At 42.5% G+C, this 19,502-nt stretch overlaps 1 protein-coding gene across 1 annotated transcript; it reads left to right on the forward strand.

The window, feature by feature from the left end:
* The first annotated feature begins 1,346 nt into the window (after window positions 1–1,346).
* zgc:158482 (uncharacterized protein LOC100009650 homolog) lies at window positions 1,347–19,476 on the forward strand. Its single transcript, XM_040011853.1, has 10 exons — window positions 1,347–2,353; window positions 3,073–3,282; window positions 3,366–3,524; window positions 4,668–4,792; window positions 10,901–11,095; window positions 11,371–11,461; window positions 11,599–11,797; window positions 18,379–18,476; window positions 18,559–18,689; window positions 18,799–19,476. The coding sequence occupies exons 1-10, from the start codon at window positions 1,876–1,878 to the stop codon at window positions 18,973–18,975; spliced, it is 1,863 nt and encodes a 620-aa protein (XP_039867787.1). The 5' UTR covers window positions 1,347–1,875; the 3' UTR covers window positions 18,976–19,476.
* Window positions 19,477–19,502: the final 26 nt, after the last annotated feature.

The following is a 19,502-nucleotide window of genomic DNA, read 5'->3' on the forward strand; positions in this document are numbered from 1 at the left end:
TGTTGGCCACAGGACCAGAGGCAAAGATTAACAAAGTATCAAATATCAGGTCACATAAGATAAAGATTCAGATAAGAAATATACCTAATTTTATAATAATACAGCAACTATAAAAGACTAGACTAGTCGTTCCCCAAACGTTTTTCTTTTAGCAATGAGCAGTAAATGAGTGTTCCTGTCACAGGCTGTAAGAAAAAAGGACGTAGTCACCTGGACTGGAAGTTCAACCAAATACAGGAGTAATTTATACTGGTATTGTTTCTGAAGTATGGAGGATTGTTGGCAAATTAATGCATATATTTACAAAAATTAGAGTATTTTTTTCAGTTAGGAGTACCACCTGGAAACTTCAGAATTTTGAGTTTTTGGTTTAGACCATATACGGGGAGAAACAGATACTTTGTGTTTTGGTGCAGCTATGATATTTGCTCAATCCAGCATAAAAGCTGGTTTTTCATGACATATAAATGTTCAAACATTGCCATGAATCAGAGATGGCGAAGGAGAAGTCCTGTGTTGATCTGAGATGGAATGACCCAATATTCTGTGAGCAGAACAAGGATTGTGTCACTCATATACTCACTGGCCACTTTATTAGGTCCATTTTGATAGTAAAAGGTTGAACCCCCTTTTTTGCCTTCAGAACTAACTTAATTCTTCGTGACATAAACGAAGGAGCTGGAAACATTCCTGAGATATCCTCATCCATGTTGACATGATAGCGTGACATAGTCGCTGCAGATTTGTCAGCTACACATCCATGATACATATCCCATACCATAACACCACCAGCCTGAACTGTTGATACAGGCAAGATCCATTATTATTTATTTATTTCATTTAATCTAAATTCTGATCCTACAGACTGACTGCAGCAGCACTCATCGGACCAGGGAACATCACTCCAGTCACTGCTGACTTCTGCTGCTGTAACCCATCTGCTTCAAGATTCAATGTGTTGTGCATTCAGAGATATTATTCTGCGTACTTTGGTTGTAATAAGAGTTTGTTTGATTTCCTGTTGCCTTCCGATCAGCATAAAGCAGTCTGGCAATTTTCCTCTGACCTTTGACAAGGGTAACGTATTTTGGGCCAGAGAACTCATTATGTAGTTCATCTTTTTTGAACTATTGTCTGTAAAGCCTATAGAGAGTTGCATGGGGAAATCTCAGTAAATCGGCAACTTCTGAAATACTCAGATCAGCCTATTTGACACCAACAATCATGCCACGTTACTTTTCTTCACTATGCTGATTCTGAGCTTGAACTTCAGCTGTCTATATGCCTAAATGCACTGAATTGCAGCCACGTGATTGGCTGATTAGATATTTGCTGGTGGGCGTACATTCATCATGTGACTCCAAGGATGGCGCTTAAGCCTTCATTGATAACTCGAGTTTAACCACCAAACTGAAGGCTATATAAACAAGTGGTATAATTTTATTTGACTCTTTGACTAATGATGAAGCTTCAGTCAGGATACAAATCTTAAACTTGACATCTACCCAGTGAACACCATCCGCTCAAACAAGATGTTATGTTGTGTAGCACGTACCCACTTTACCCCTCACATGCCTCGTTAGAAACGCCCATAAAACTTTGTTATTCTCTAAAAGTTGCTGTCAGTTGTCTGTCAGCTACAATCTAGAGAGCACGTCCTACTTCGCGCGTTTCATTGGCGTCTCTTATAGTAGCTGCTGCTGCCGCTCTCACTGACGTGATTCCAAGTACTTGTTTTTCTTATGAATCTTCGCATTCTTTGAAACAAACGCTCCGCCCCACTCAGCAAAACCCTCATCTGCAACACTCCCCATTTTGCAGCAGGGCTTCACATTTTTCTGTCCAAGCTTTAAAAAGAGAGAGAGAGAGGTCACGATGGAAATATATATTTCAATCATTTTAGCAAGTCTGCTCATCATACCGTTTGCACTCAAAACCTTTTCCCCCTATGTCTGGATGGACATTGTGTATTTCGGGGATCTAGTGCGTATTTTGGTAAAGTTTGTAGCGAGGCGCAGAAGGAGACCTCTCTTCTTTGTTTTGGACCGTTTTTTGGAGCAGACCGAGGCGCATCCTGACAACACGTTCATAGTGTTTGAAAATGAAAGCTACACATACGCTTGCACGGATAAGAGGAGTAACAAAATTGCAAACGCGCTACAGTCTCACGCTGGGTATAAAGGTGGCGACACCGTCGCGCTTTTTATGGGGAACGAACCCACCTTCTTGTTTACCTGGCTGGCTTTGGCTAAACTGGGCTCCCCTGTAGCTCTCCTCAATCATAACATCCGCACCAAGTCTTTGCTGCACTGCTTTAATTGCTGCAAGGCTAAAGTGTTGATAGCAGCCGCAGGTATGCCTCCATGTGCTTGCTTCAAAGCTGTTTTTGTTGTTGTTGCTGTTGTTGTTTTTTATTTCTGCTTTTTCAGAAGCTCAAATAGTGTAAACCAACCTTTTATCTTTTGATCCACATAATTAGGTATTCAGTACAGATTTTGATTAAACCTAGCTGTAACTTTGAACTTGTGGAGTTGGCTTGGTTTTCCTTGCCTCCAACAAGGCTTTGCTGGTAGAGGTGAGATAAATTCATATATTAATAGTACTGATACCAACGCTGATATTGGTCTCTGATCGATACTAGTGCAATAGGATTGATGCTTTGTTTCTATCCACTTCAGCCCTGAATTATGTGAAATGAAGAAAAATATACATCAAATGTGCTGGAAAACCTGGTTATTTTATTTGTAACCTACAGCACTTTTAAACAGAAGCTGACTTGAAATGCTTTAGAGATAGGCATGTTTACAGTCCAGGGCTAAAAAAAACCCCAGTTTCAAAACACGTGGAAAGCTGAAAGGTCTGTTTTGTTGTTTTAACTTATTATTGTGAAAATTAGAACCATTAAAATTTGTTCAAAATTTGCTAAATTAAAAGTTGATGTCAGTATTGGTATCAGGATTACTGGCCCTGTGTTTGCTTGGAATCAGATCGATACCAAAGTTTGCATTATTGCACGACACTGCTTTGCTTGTCCTGCTTTGCCTTATGAATGTGCTTTATGTGCCTTTCCAGAACTAAAGGAGGCCGTGGAAGACGTGCTGCCCTCCCTGATAGAGCAGGGTGTCATTGTCCTCCTGATGTCCAAAAACAGTGATACGCCTGGAATCCAGAGCTTCTCTGATGAAGTCGAGGAGGCATCGGATGACCCCATCTCTCGATCCTTCAGGTCACACATCACATTCAAAAGTCCTGCAGTTTATATTTACACCTCTGGAACCACAGGTACGTGGCAGGACTTTGTCCTGTTGATCCCATTAAAAGTGTCGTTCAGTTTCAGAATTTTGCGGCTTGTTGTGTTTCTGTAGGTCTTCCTAAGGCAGCTGTGGTCAACCAGAACCGCATCTTAACAGCTCTGGCTGTGTTGTCATCAAACGGGGTGGTATCTAGTGATGTCTTCTATCTCAACCTTCCTCTGTATCACACAGCTGGATTTGTTGTTGGGTTCATTGGCACGATTGAGACAGGTGAGGTGACTGAGCAGTAGCTGTGAGTTAAAGTTAAAAATAAGACTTTGTGAGAGCTGGGTTCATCCTCTACTGAGATAACAAGCGCTGTTTAGTTACATACATTTCAGAGTTTGTCAAACAACAGAGACATCTGCTATGCACAGAGGTCAACGTCACTTCTATTATTGACCTCAGGAAATTCCTATGCTGTCAGGGGAAGAAGGATATAGTGAAAAAAGCTGTTGCAAAAGCTGCAAACAAGTCCAACAATCCACATTGGTTTGCAAGCAAACTGGTTGCAGGTATGGCATTTTGTACCATAAAATCAAGAAAAATGAAGCAAAACTTGGTTTTATTGTACAAAAATGATTGGATTCATCTATAATTAGAGTAGGCCTTCACACAAACTTAGTGCATAAATGTATTGGACAGTTTTTCGTCAGATTCAGGTTCACATTGCTGCCATAAAGTACTGACACACAGTAGAATCTTTGTCTCCATGTTTGATGATTTTATAGTTTTAATCCATGGATTAAGTGATTAAGAACATTCTCTTACTTGTGCTGTAAAGCTAAATAAACCACCCAAATCCCAAATGGATTAGCTAAAACAAATGCATCATCACAAGCAGTTGATTTCTCTTGAACCACAAGTAGACACTGACTGCGCTCCCTGAAGATCATGCAGATCCATGAAAGCTCCCCACGTGAGCTGAGAGTACACAGCAAGAAATATATATATATATAAAAAAATTTAAGTGAACTCATTTCTACTGAAATAGAAGTGATCTCCCTGCGTCATCTCTCTTTCTTGTTACCCTGGTAGAATCCAAGTGAAAGAGTCTTTTGTCACTGTGAACCTGTAATCTGAACAGATCCTATGAAACAGCTTTTTTTCCTAAATAGGCTAAAGTTCACAAAGCTCTTATATGTTTGACTAAGCAGCCACGTTGCACGCTTATTAGGAAAGATTCAGCACTGCCCCGGGCAGTCACTGTTTTGTTATTTAGCACACGCAGTTATGCGGCACTGAATTTAATCCTATTGGATTAGATGGAGTCACTGTTTCCATAATGACTTAATTGCCTCTCATTTCTAGATGAATTTGCATATGCATGCATTTATTTATTCAAGTGTAATAATGTAAATTTCTGTCTTGAAGGATCAACTATAATTCTGAAGAGGAAGTTTTCTGCCTCTCAGTTCTGGGATGACTGCAGGAAACACAACGTGACTGTTATCCAGTACATTGGAGAGGTGATGCGTTACCTCTGTTGTGCACCAAAGGTAAAGTGATTCTAATAGGCGCCCACTTGTAACAGTTAGAATGTAACCGTGCGTTTGCAGTCAAAGCATTTTGAAGACTTACAGTATTGTGTAACTAGGACACAGACAGAGTCCTTGTGATCGTTTTTGTTTTCTTCCTGTGCAAAAGTCTCAAACCACCAAAATGATTAGGTGCTGCTGAATAGGTGTATTTTTGATTTTTGCGGTGATGTGGTTCTGTTGGCTTCATCGGGTGAGGGCCTCCAGCTCGCTCTGGAAGGGTTCGCAGCCGAGTGTGAAGCAGCGGGAATGAGGATCAACACCTCCAAATCTGAGGCCATGGTTCTCAGCCGGAAAAGGGTGGAGTGCCCACTCCGGGTCGGGGATGAGTTCCTGCCCCAAGTGGAGGAGTATCTCGGGGTCTTGTTCGCGAGTGATGGGAGAAGGGAGCCGGAGATCGACAGACGGATTGGGGCTGCAGCTGCAGTAATGCAGACGCTGCACCGGTCCGTCGTGGTGAAGAGGGAGCTGAGTGTAAAAGCGAAGCTCTCAATTTACCGGTCGATCTACGTCCCTACCCTCACCTATGGCCACGAGCTGTGGGTAGTGACCGAAAGAACGAGATCGCGGATACAAGACCCTATTCTCATTATTCAACTCCTTTAACAGGCCACCTGATTCTCTGCCCGCTCATCTCTATTCATCTAACTTCTGCGATGCTCTAATGCTATTCTTCACTGAAAAAATTCATAAAATACACTTAGACTTGGACCCTAATGCTCAATGTAGCTCCTCTGTCTTAACTCCACCCCCTTCTCACTTCCTCTCTGTTTTTCAACTTCCGTCTTTAACTGATATTGCTGATCTCATCCACAAATCAAAGCCTTCTACCTGCCAGCTTGATCCTATCCCCACTGTCCTTGTCAAAACCTGTCTACCCCCTCTCCTTCCCCTCATATCTGCTATTATTCACTCTTCACTCACCACTGGAACTGTTCCTGCTTCCTTCAAAGTTGCCGCTATTACCCCAATCCTGAAAAAAACAGGTCTAGATCCCAACAACTTTAATAATTTCCGTCCTATCTCCAATCTACCATTCCTCTCAAAAGTTCTTGAAAAAATAGTTGCTTCACAAGTCCATCTACACCTAACTGATAATAACCTTTACGAACAGTTCCAGTCTGGCTTCCGTCCTCTGCATAGCACCGAAACTGCTCTTATAAAAATAACAAACGACCTTCTTATGGCAGCTGATTCTGGTCTCCTCTCCATCCTTATTCTCCTTGATCTGAGTGCAGCCTTTGACACCATCTCTCATCCCATTCTTCTTAGCAGATTAGCTTCTATTGGTCTCTCTCATACTCCATTAGCCTGGTTTAAATCATACCTGTCTGACCGCACTCAGTTCATTCAATTAAAATCCTTCACTTCTCAGCCTTCTCCTCTATCCACTGGGGTGCCCCAGGGATCTGTTCTCGGGCCCCTTCTTTTCATCATTTACCTTCTTCCACTCGGACATATTTTTCGTAAATATAATATTCAGTTCCACTGCTATGCCGATGACACCCAGCTTTACCTCTCTACCAAACCCGATTCTACTCTTCCTCCACCCTCCCTCATCCTCTGCTTAGCTGAACTCAATTCCTGGTTCTCCTCCAACTTCCTTAAACTCAGCAGCAATAAATCAGAACTTCTCCTGGTCGGCACTAAACGATTGCTATCCAGAATTAACAATTTCTCTCTCACCATCAATAACTCACTGGTCCCTATCTCTCCCTCTGTGAAAAGCTTGGGTGTCATTCTTGATAGCACTTTATCCTTTAATTCACATATCAATAATGTTACACGTGCAGCATATTTCCAACTCCGTAATATCAATCGCCTCCGCCCTTTCCTCACTCCTCATGCCACTGCCATTCTCGTCCATAATCTTGTTATCTCTCGAATTGACTACTGCAACTCACTATTATTTGGCCTTACACAAAAATCTATTAACAAGCTCCAACGTGTCCAGAACTCTGCTGCCCGTATTATTACTAGGACTTCCTCTACCCACCACATCTCCCCAATCCTGAAGCAGCTTCACTGGCTCCCGGTTAAATTTCGCATCCATTTTAAAATAATCCTCTATACATTTAAGGCTATTCATTCTCTCTCTCCACCATACCTCTCCGATTTAGTACAGATGAAGCTCCCATCCCACATCGAAAGGAGCCAGCTGAGGTGGTTCGGGCATCTGACAAGGATGCCCCCTGGGCGCCTCCTGGGTGAGGTGTTCCAGGCATGTCCCACCGGGAGGAGGCCCTGGGGCAGACCCAGGACACGCTGGAGAGATTATATCTCTCGGCTGGCCTGGGAACGCCTTGGTGTTCCCCCGGATAAACTGGAGGAGGTGGCTGGGGAGAGGGAGGTCTGGGCCTCTTTGCTTAGGCTGCTGCCCCCGCGACCCGGCCTCGGATAAAGCGGATGAAGATGGATGGATGGATGAATAGGTGTACCTCTCCACACAGATTTGAACCAAAAATATAAAATTTGGATTCATCACTCCATTAAGACTGATTTTCAGTCTAATTCTTTTGTAATTTTCCTCCTTTTGACCTTCCTCAAGAATGGCTTCTTGACAGGCACCTTTACTCTGAGACCTTTCTGATTAGGCTTCATTAAACAGTAGATGGATCAACTGAACGGTCAGATGTACACTACTAGTCAAAAGTTTGGACACACCTTTTCATGTAATGTTTTTTCTTTATTTTCATGACTATTTACATTGTAGATTGTCACTGAAGGCATCAAAACTATCAATGAAAACATCTGGAATTATGTAGTAAACAAAAAAAAAAGTGAAATAACTCAGAACATGTTTTATATTTTAGATTCTTCAAAATAGCCACCCTTTGCTTTGATTAACTGCTTTGCACACTTTTATCATTCTCTCGATGAGCTTCACGAGGTAGTCACCTGAAATGAAAAGTCAAGGAGTTCCCAGAGATGCTCTTGTTGGCCCTTTTGCATTTCACTCTGCGGTCCATGTTGTCTCATTCCAAACCATCTTCGTGACTGGAGGCCAGACCATCTGGTGCAGCACTCCATCACTCTCCTTCTTGGTCAAATAGCCCTTACAGAGCCTGAAGGTGTGTTTGGGGTCATTGTTCTGTTGAAAAATAAACGATGGTCCAACTAAACACAAACCAGATGAGATGGCATGTTGCTGCAGGATGCTGTGGTAGCCATGCTGGTTCAGTGTGCCTTCAACTTCAGTGTCACCAGCAAAGCACCCCCACACCATCACACCTCCTCGTCCATGCTCCACGGTGGAAACCATACATGTAGACACCATCCGTTTACCTTTTCTGTGTTGCACAAAGACACGGCAGGTGGAACCAAAGATCTCAAATTTGGACTCATCAGACCAAAGCACAGATTTCCACTGGTCTAATGTCCATTACTTGTGTTTCTTGGCCCAAACAAATCTCTTCTGCTTGTTGCTTTTCCTTAGTAATGGTTTCTTAGCAGCTATTTGACCATAAAGGCCTGATTCGCACAGTCTCCTCTGAACAGTTGATGTAGAGATGAGGTGCTGTTAACTTGCAATTTCTGAGTCTGGTGACTCGAATGATTTTATCTTCAGCAGCAGAGGTGACTCTTGGTCTTCATTTCCTGGGGCGGTCCTCATGTGAGCCAGTTTCATCATAGCGCTTGATGGCTTTTGAGACTGCACTTGGGGGCACATTCAGAGTTTTAACAATTCTCCAAACTGACTGACCTTCAATTCTACAAAGTATTGATGGACAGTCGTATCTCTTTACTTTGCTGATTGGTTCTTGCCATAATATGAATTCTAACAGTTGTCAAATGGGGCTGTCAGCTGTGTACCAACCTGACTTCTGCAGAACACAACTGATGGTCCATTAAGAAGGCAAGAAATTCCACAAATGAACCCTGAAAAGGCATACCTGTGAAGTGAAAACCATTTCAGGTGACTACATCATGAAGCTCATTGAGAGGAGGCCAAAGGGTTTGCACTGCTGTCATCAAAGCAGAGGGAATCTAAAATATAAGACATATTTAGAGTTATGTATCAATTATTTCTTTGCTATATAATTCCATATATCTTCCTTCATATATTTGATGTCTTCATTAAGTAGCTACAATGTAGAAAGTAGTAAAAATAAAGAAAAAACATTAAATGAGAAGGCGTGTCCAAACTTTTGACAGGTAGGTCCCATGTTAGGTTTTTTTGTGGATTTTTTTTCCTTGTTTCTCAAGGGCATCATTTTCAGATAGTTCTGTTGACCTTCATTTGTCCAGTTCCCTCAGATTTTTTTTAAGAACACACTGCACACCATCCTCAGATATGCCAAGATTTTAGCTAATAGCTCTTTGGGAATCCCGTTTTGGTTCAACTAAATAAATGGGAACAAACTGTGTTTTGTTTTTGTTTGTTTTTTTGACAGACTGCGAGTAACAAAGTACCTAAAGTTAGAAGTTAAAGTTGTTTTGTCTGCTCTGTGTAGAGATGATACTGCTTCATCCCTCGTGTTAGGTGTCCTTTTATGCTTGAATGATTCCTATGTCAACAAAAAAACCAAAAGAAAAACAAACAAAAGGAAAAAAAGAGAAAATGGTCAGGTATGAGGACTGGCCTGAAAATAAGTAGAAAAAGCAGCCAACGTCCAAACAAACTATACAAAAATGAGGGGTAGCTCGAGACTTTTGCATAGTACTGTATTCCAGTTTCTCCCGTGTTGTAGAAAAGCCTCCGCAGCACTGTTTTGATAATGTGATCGCTGAAAGTGGCAGAACTCGGCTTCTTAACTGAAACCTTATGAGGGATTTAAGGTGGACTTCTTCGTACTCAGGGGTGTTGAAACGTGAATAGATAAGGCCTTTAAAGTAATATTGTCTTGGACAGCATTTATCTGGACTGTACCTGCTTTTAACATTTATATTTGGTGCAATAACTTCAATATCTGCTGCTGAAAGTCACATTTGCAATCATTCTAGTGAATGCAGCTCAAATAAACTCGCAGGAGTCGCTGGCTGGGATGCTTACGGGCACCACGCCTCGTCTCTCTCAGATACTGTAAAACTTGCTCTTCAAGACAGCTGCAGAGGCAGAATACTGGGAACTAGTTGCAGCAAGTTGCTGCTGAGGCCTATCCAGTCAGAGATAACTTTCCAAATCTGTACATTCCCAAAGCTCAGCACAGCTGGCTTACCAAAATAGAAATCGTTAAATCTCAACTATCGGGTTCCAGGTTTCTGCGCCAGTATCTGCGGGGTTCTGAACTGCAGAACAAGAATCAAGCTGTTGTTTAAAATATCACCACTAACTGCATGTGTTTCTGATATTTTCAATATGTATTTGTATTTATTTAGATCTACTGTAAACAGTCGTGTATGCCATTCAGAGTATCCAGTTGCATCACATGAGGCACAGTCTCATTTTACTGCGTGACCCTGCACGAGCCCGATGAGGTGGTTTGTCTTTATCTGGTCACCTCTAGGAATAGATGCTGGCCTTTACTTAAGACGGCCATATCAAGTAACTTTGCATACCGAATCTTCTTGTATCTAATTTAAGGGTCAATTTTATTTCAGCAAATGATATTTCTCAGAAATTACATGTACAGTACTTAAAGTGCCGAGTACTGTTGAATCCAACTGAAAAATTTTGTTGTGAGTTGGATTCTCACATACTTACAGAGATTAGGAATTAAAGGGCTTGTTAGATGTCTGATGTCTTTTTAATACAAGACGTCAGTGTGCTCATAAAGTGTGCAGTCTTCATTTCTATTCTAAAATCCCTTAAAAATGTTTTTGATTAGTTTCTTTTGTTTTAGAGTGAGCTGGTACTAGTGCTGCTCTGTGGTTGATACATACATGGTGTATTTATCTTTTTGTATTAAGGGCGAAAGATCATCAAAGATGGCGATTTGCTGAGTGCCCATGGATACACACATTTCTCGGCTAGTTGTTATCCTACCCGAAATGGCAACTTTAAAAACAAATTAACTAAGCTCATGGATAGCTTCTTGTATTTTGGATGTTTTCTTGAATTGGACACTATGTATTTCTACTGTGCTTGCAAAAAGCCTCACATTCTTTATTTCTTATTTCAAACTACAGAAAGACAGTGACAAGGACCACAAAGTAAGACTGGCCATTGGCAACGGCATCAGGGCAGAGATATGGAAAGAGTTTCTTAACCGCTTTGGGAACATTCAGATTCGAGAGTTTTACGCCTCCACTGAAGGAAATGTGGGATTTTTGAACTACGTGGGGAAAATTGGAGCTATTGGACGAGTCCACTTTTTTCATCAGGTAAAAAAAACCCCAACAGCAATCATTCTTTAATGTTATATGTATGGAACTTTTCAGATTTACTAAATATTTAACAGATTGTCTATTAAAATAATTAATCTTTGAAAAGTGTGCAAGCAAACCTGACAGATTAGCACGTTTTATAAATTATCTTGATTTTATGAACTATTGAAAGTATTTTCTTTATTGCAAAAAGAGATATTATGTGTGTAAATAGTACTTTTTATGTTGGTTTAATATTGTATTGAACACATATTATCATGTTCGTCCTGTAGAAGCTGTTCCCTTACACCCTTGTTAAGTATGACACAGAGCGAGATGAGCCAGTACGAGATACTAACGGCCTCTGCATTGAGTCGCGCAAAGGTAAAGAATAACTGCAGTTCTTCTTTCGAATGGCACATCCATCCATTAATTCATCCGCAATGGAGCCTGGACTCTGTCCCAGCAGACACAAACTCTCTGCGAGTTACGTGCATCTTCTTCACTTTTCTTTTTTAAAGGTGAACCAGGACTGCTGGTGTCAAAGATTACAAACTTGGCCCCATTTGCTGGCTACGCGCAGAATGAAGAACAAACTGAGCGGAAGAGACTTCACAATGTTCTCAAGAAGGGCGATCTTTATTTCAACACGGGAGACCTGATGAGGATCGACAAAGATAACTTTATTTACTTCCAGGATCGAGTAGGTGACACATTCAGGTACTGAACCCACCATGATTTCATTTGGAAAATTCTTTTTGTTTACAGAACTAATTTTCAGGTTCATGCTGAAGCATTAGCCTTATTATTTAAATACAAATAAGACTTCAACAAATGTATGAAACCTAAAGAGGTGGCTGACTTTCCACTGCTAAAAGCATAAAATGCTTAATTCTAACGGGCTTTATTAGACACAGTGAGTGAAATAATTATTTGATTCTTTGCTAAATTTGTTAAGTTGGCTCGTTTAAAAGAAGAAAAAAAAAGAGAAATAGAAGAGTCAATTTTTTATGGTATTTTCATTTTAATGGAGAAACCAGAATACCAGGCAACTATTTAGGAAAAAAAAAAAAGGTAAAAATTGATTTTCATGTCATTAAGTGAATAAGTATTTCATCCCCAAGCAAAGCATGCCTTATGCCTGAGTTATGCTTCAGCAGGTAGTCTACGTCATAATGCCATAACCTTCCATGTAACCTGGCGTGCACCTGCAGTCTTCAGCTTGTAGGGTTTCTGATTACGTCATAAATTACGATGTACTTTTCCTGCAAAAGTCTAAATCGGGCTTTAGTATTTGGTGGAGTAACCCTAGTTGCCAACCTACAGTGAGATGTTTCATGGATGATGAGATCTAGATTTTATGGCACATGGCCCTGCACATTTGCCCTTCAGTGTGGCGAGGTCATCTTGTACCCTTCTGTCCTAAAGCATAATGTATCCACCTTCCCTGCTTGACTGTGGGGATGGTGTTCTTTGGCTCATATTCAGCGTTTCTCTTCCGTCAAACATAACTGGTCAAGTTCATGCCAAAGAGTTCAATATTGGTTTTATCGGCTCACAGAACATTCACCCAAGCCTTCTCCTAGTCATTTAGTCATTGTTTACTGGAAAACTTAAAATGGTCCTGTACATGTGCCTTCTTGAGCGGGCACTGCAGGATGTCAGTCTATTATGGTGCAGTGTGTGACTGTGTTCCCAGATGTCTTCAGATCATTAAGAAGCTCCTCCTGTGCAGTTTTGGACTAATCCTCCACCTTTCTCAGGACCATCCTCATCCCACAAGGCATAATCTTGCATGGTGCTGCAAATCAAGGACAACAGATGATCATTTCTTGTTTCTTCCATTTCTGAATAATTGCAGCAGCAGTTGTCACCTTCTCACCAAGCGTCTTGCTAATGGTCTTGTAGCATATTCCAGCTCTGTGCAGGTCTGAATGATGTCCTTGTCCAAGACGTCATTTAACAGTTCTTTGGTTTTGCTCATGGTGGTGGACAGGTTTAAATGGAAGAATTAGATTCTCTGGGCTAGTGTGCTCACACACATAGAACGAGTTGAGATCAGGCGTATGTGGAATTGATAGAATCAGTGTGTTCACTCAATGATGTTCAAATCAATTTCTAACTATTATGTAATGTGGTTTTTTTTTTGTTGCTTTTTTGTTTACATTTTGTCTCTCTACATGAAGCTCAAACTAACATTAAAGATTAGAGACTAATGGTTTTTTTTTTTTTTGGTAATAGAGCAAACTTACAAATTCAGCATGGCATCGATTAATTATTTCCCCCCCCCCACAGTATATATGAATATGAATGCTGCAAATGACGTTTATTTAAAAAGGAAAAAAGTTGAAACGAAACAATTTATTATCCTGATTATGTGTTTTATAATCAGCTTTTTGCTGTGAAAACACAACCCATGATTCTTACACGGCACTCTTTTTAAACTAGATTTCTTTTTTTGTGTTTATTTTATTTTTTATTTATTTATTTTTTTTGCCTGTCCCGTTTGGCTCTTTTGCCATCAGAATTATTGTCTAAAGGCAAAGAAAGATGCCCAATGGATTTACTTTACCAAATTGACCATCTCAGCCTTGCCATAATGGTCCATTTGATTCACCTTTTATTGTTTATTTTATTTTCACTTACTGAATACGGGACAGACTTGACTGGGGGAAAGAAGGGGGGAAAGAAAGAGGGAAAGAGAAACAGCTGAGAAGAGGGACGGGGGAGAAGGGCAAAAGACAAAAACCAACAGAATGGGCAGAAAAAAAGAAAAAAAAAAGAGAAAAAAAAAAGCATATATCGATCACCTGTTGAGAAAGAAAAAAGAAAACAAGCAGAAGAGAACAAGAGTAATAGAATAAACAACATCACAATGATATATGGGAATATGACAGTAAATACTAAATATTAAACATTATTGTGCAGCACATAAGATCAACAGAACACAGTGTGCTTTGAGGTAGGAGCCAAAAAGGGTGTAGTTTGTGGGTGTGATCACCCGTGTGTACACCTGTGAGCATGGACGCGCTTGTTTTTAAAAGGTTCCTTCATGTAATGATCTGCTAGAGGGTGTGGGGGGGCCACAGCCCCGTCCTCCAGGGCATGAAGCAGGTATGGAGGAGATCAAAACTCCAGACATCCAGAGGCCCCCAGAACACAAGAGACCAAGGAAGACTAACAGAGGGGCAGCCGCGCCACTGTCCCAGAAAGAGCTGAGGAGAGTCCCAGATGAGGGCTCACCCAGCAGCCGCGGAGCAGAAGCCAGGGGGGGTTGCAGTGACGCGCCCGTGAGCTCCGCCGGCAGCCAGCTGTGCCTGAGTGACCGAGCCCCAGGCCGAGAGGCCGGGGGCACCCCACCTCTGAAGTGGCCCGAGCGAGCCCCAGGCTCCAGGCCCCGATAAGCGGCCGCCAAGGAGTGAGCCGGTGTGTACCTGGACGCCCATCCCCGGACACAAAGAACCACCAACACACCGATGTCTGAGGGAGTCCGCCACTGGCAGGGGAAGTGGTGGTGGGGGGAGATAGGCCTCCAAACCTTGGAGGGCCTGAGATGTCCCCAGAGAGGTGGCGTCTGATACCCGACCTGACATATAGACACAGACATGCAGGCACACACAGACACAAACATCCATTCCCACCCTCATGCTCTCATATGCACTTACTCCACACTCAACCAACGTGGAGACAAACATGAAGAGACGCTGTACACATGATCACACTCCCCAAGCGTACTCTACGAACCGGGTCTAGGTACCCTTGCCCCTGGAGGGGGGAACTGCACCCAGACCCAGGTGGTGTTACCCTTTTCCCTGCAGTGGGGAGAGGCAGACCGCCCCGACTCCGCAGCAGCAGGGAGGCCCCACACTCCAGACCGCAGTCGGACGGCCAACTCCTCCTCCTAGCCCCCCCGCTCCAGCAGGCCGCAGAGAATGGGGGTGAGAGAAGACTCCAAACCTCCCTCTACCCGCTCATTGTAGTGTTGATGCATGTGTGTTCTAAGGTGCATTTAAAACCCAGGAGGGCATGGAGCTACCTGCCAGAGAGCAGCAGGTAAGCGCATAGCCCCTCCTGCTAGCCCTCAATGTCTACGTGTATTCAAAATTGAGAGGTGGGCAACGACGCCAGGGGTGAGGTTGTACACCCTGATGGTCTATTGGAGTCCGTGTATCGTGCCCACCCCCAAGATCCTATATGTATGTGTAATGAGAGTGTGAGTGATGTGAATGTCTAAGTTGTGAGATAAAATTGAGGCAGAGGCAGCCAGAAGGGGACAGAGGGGGGGGGGGTAGCCTCCTCTGCACCCTGGTGACATACCCCTACTCCAAGGCCCTGCATGTGTGGGTGGTTGTGGTGGAGCGGGAAGAGGGAGGTAGCTGGAGATGGGGAGGGAAGGAAGGGAGAGGAAAGTGACCCCTCCCTGGGGCCAGCTCCCCCGCTGACCCCAGTAGGCACTCCCATACTCCGCGACCCGCCAGGGAAAGGGGGCCCAGGCCCATCCGGACCGGGGCCCAGTGCAGCAGCGCCTCCCGGCCCCACAGAGCCCGGGACAGTCCACCCAACCCCACCACAGAGAAAACTTCACCCACCCCACCATCCACTCATCTTCCAGACTACATAAGACAATAGACGCCCAGGCTGAGATCTTCCTCCACCTCTCCTGTATCTCCCCCTCCTGCAGAGAGAGTTCCTGAAGAGAGGAAAGCTCCTGCAAGATGTGACAATCTCCCCCACCAGTTGAAGAGCCCCCCAGGTGGCTCGACGCACCGGCGGCACCCTGCGCCAGGGCCGGGCCCCCATGCACCCACCCGCCCACAACCCCGGCAACACACCAACCAGGACCCAAGCCCCGAGGCCCGGCCAGGGCCCCAGCCCAGAGACGGAGCGCCCCCAGAACCTCACGCCTGTCCCGGACCCACCCAGGGGCAGCCAGGCTACCAGGTCAGTAACCCACGTCCGTCAGCACAGACCCTCCCCTAGCCCCGCTGCACGTAGCCACGAGGAAACAGTCACCTGAGAGCCAACAGAGCCCCTAACCGGACATGACCGCTACCCCGGGTTGAGCCCCCCAAGGAAGATGCCTCCGGGGAACCCCCCGACACCCTAAACCTGTCCCTACCCCCACACCAATCACAACAGTGAAGGCGGGACCAAACTATGACCCCCCCACCCCCACTAGGTGATGGAGCTGATCAAAGGAGCCCAGAGCAATTGACCTGATGTGGTGGCAGAGGCTGTATCAAGACTAATGTAATCTAATAGATAATTTCTATATTGGTTAGAATTAAGATTATTTTTATTTTTCCAGTTCATGAGGACTGTTTTCTTGGCTATGCATAGGGCAGTGAAAACCATATGGGCTATATTCTTTTCTGAAGTGACATTATCTAAGCTGCCCAACAAACACACTAAGGGGGAAGTTGGAATGTTACATTTCAGACACTTTGATAAGTCTTCACATATCTCGCGCCAAAACTTCTGAACTGGTGGACAGAACCAAAGAGCGTGGATGTAATTGTCCGGTGAATTGGTTTGACAGTGTGAGCAGTTGCTGGTAGACGTAAAGCCCATCTTGAACATCCGATGACCTGTATAGTGCACTCTATGTAATATTTTGTATTGAATTAATTGAAGACTGGGATTTCTAATTAGATGAAAGGTTTTTAAGCAAGTCTGAGACCAGAAGTTTAGGTCTAAGTTAACTGATAAATCCGCTTCCCATTTTGCAATAGGAAGTGATATTGATTCATCTGTTTTTAGAAAGCATTCTGTATATTTTGGATAGTAATTTGGGGGTTTTAAGAGTAAGAAATTGAACCACACTTGGTGGTGTTTGTAGTTCAACTTGACCCGGTTTAAATTTCTTTTTTACTATGGATTTAATTTGGTGATATTCTAGAAATCTTTTCTTGTTGATCCCATATTGTGTAACTAGTCCGTCAAATGAAATAAATTCTGTTCCTTCTAGTATATGTTCTAAATATTTGATTCCTTTACCACTCCAATCTGAAAAGTTTATCATATTATTGTTTTGTAATATGTCAGGGTTGTTCCAGATAGGTGTACGTTTGCATGGGATTAATGAAGACGCCGTCAATTTTAGATACTCCCACCATGCTGTCAGAGAAGAGCTGATGTTGATGCTTTTAAAGCATTCATGTCGTTGGATGTTTGAGCTGATAAATGGTAGGTCTGAGATCTCTAGATTATTGCAAAGTGCTTGTTCTACATCTAGCCAAGGTTCATCTAAGAGGGTATGTTTTAGCCATCCTGAGATAAACTGAAGCCTGTTGGCTAAGAAGTAGTGCTGAAAGTTAGGTAGTTCTAGTCCTCCTTTATCCTTGGTCTTTTGTAGTGTTTTTAAGCTTATACGTGGGGGTTTATCTTTCCAAAGGAATTTGGACATACATGAATCTAGAGATCTGAACCAATCTTGTGGCGGTTTAGTTGGGATCATTGAGAATAAATAATTTATTTTTGGTAAGACCATCATTTGTATAGCGGCAACCCTTCCCATGAGTGATATGGGTAGACATTTCCACCTAGCCAGATCATCTTCTACCTTCTTTAAAAGTGGGATATGGTTTAATTTAGTTAGATCTGCAAGCTTGGGAGAAACATTAATACCTAAATATTTTATATTTCCCGATTGCAGTGGTGTAGAAGAGGAATTATGGAAGGAGCAATTAATCGGAAGGACTGTAGATTTTGATCAGTTAATTGAGTAATCTGATATTCTTGCAAAAGAGTTTATCAATTCAATCACCCCAGAGATATTGGTTTGTGAATTTTGGAGAAAGAGTAACACATCATCCGCATAAAGGCTGATTTTATGTTCCACGTTCTTGCATGTTATGCCCTTAATTACTGAATTCTGTCTAATTGCTGCTGCTAGTGGTTGAATAAAAATTGCAAACAGTGAAGGGGAGAGTGGGCATCCCTGCCTGGTGCCCCTCAAGAGACAGAAACTGGAGGATGTCTGGTCATTTGTTCTGACACAAGCTGTTGGGGAATTATATAATATTTTTAACCAGTTTATGAAAGAGGATCCAAAACCAAATTTGTGTAATTTTAATTACACAACCCGACCGTTAACAGTAATACAGCAGTTTTGTGTTGACAGCAGATTTACAAGTGGTACAGTAATTGTTTTATAGGACATTTACTTGTTGAGAAGGTTTGTTCACAATACTTGTCAGGACTTTTTTTTTCTACATGGATGAACTTGCACATTTTAGTTTTGCCTCTGGTATAAAGAGACCTGCAATAGACATGAAGTTGCAACTTGTGTGAGCCCACAGGTGGAAAGGTGAGAATGTTGCCACGACCGAGGTGTCTGACATCTTGACGATCTGTGATTGTCTCAAAGAAGCCAACGTTTACGGAGTCCAAGTGCCAGGTGATTGTTACTTTCTCTGTATTTTTTCAGCTCACCATGATTTCTATAAGAATATCATCACCACCTTTGTTTTGCTATGTAGGCCATGAGGGGCGGATAGGGATGGCAGCTGTCACTCTGAAGAAAGAAGTCCAGTTTGACGGACGTAAAATATACAACCATGTGGTCAGCTGCCTGCCCTCATATGCACGTCCTCGCTTTATAAGGATGCAGGTAATTTAATTTTCTGTTTCAGTTTAGGATGAAACACCAGGCATATTTTAATTTTTGAAAAGAAACAGAGTAATCATTGATCCAATATTGATGATTTCTTTCTGTGTAGAGCGCTGTGGAAGTAACTGGGACTTTCAAACAGATGAAGGTAAAATTAGTGGAGGAGGGATTTGATCCAGGACGTATCCAGGACCCTCTTTACATCTTTGATGATAATGCCAAGAGCTACGTACCACTGACAGCTCAGATCTATCATGCCATCATATCAGGAAGCACGAAACTATGAGCGGGCTCTCAGTTTTCACCAGATGTGCAAGCTTTTTGGGTAATTGGTATTTTTAATGAATTAACTTCCAGCTCAGGGAAGAAACACACACTTTTCAATAATGCTCTAGTTGGTTAAATCACATTTTTTAAGGCAGCACGTGGGACTCTGTGTACAAGGGGAGGGGTTTGTCACACTATAAATGTGTATTTACTCGCACGCTGACTTCTGTTTATGCATGTACTTTTTTTCAGTGTTGCGTTCATGTGTTATGGTACGACAATTGTGGTGAAGAAACACTATGGATAGACGGTGTAGTTTACATACTTTATTTCATACTTATTTTTTATGTACTTCAAAAGAATTATTTGCTTTTCTTCAAGTGATGAGTACCTCATGATCATTTAATACTTACAAAATTATATATTAAGGGGAATGATATTAATGCATTTTATAATAATGTGTCAGTAACTGTAAATGTGCGTTGCTTTCTTCAGAATTAAAGTTAAGCCAGAAGCAGTTTTCGTGCTTGTGCTTGCTCTGATTTT

This window comes from Simochromis diagramma, unplaced genomic scaffold (assembly GCF_900408965.1).
Source record: "Simochromis diagramma unplaced genomic scaffold, fSimDia1.1 OVJJ01000603.1, whole genome shotgun sequence".
NCBI classification, from domain to species: domain Eukaryota; kingdom Metazoa; phylum Chordata; class Actinopteri; order Cichliformes; family Cichlidae; genus Simochromis; species Simochromis diagramma.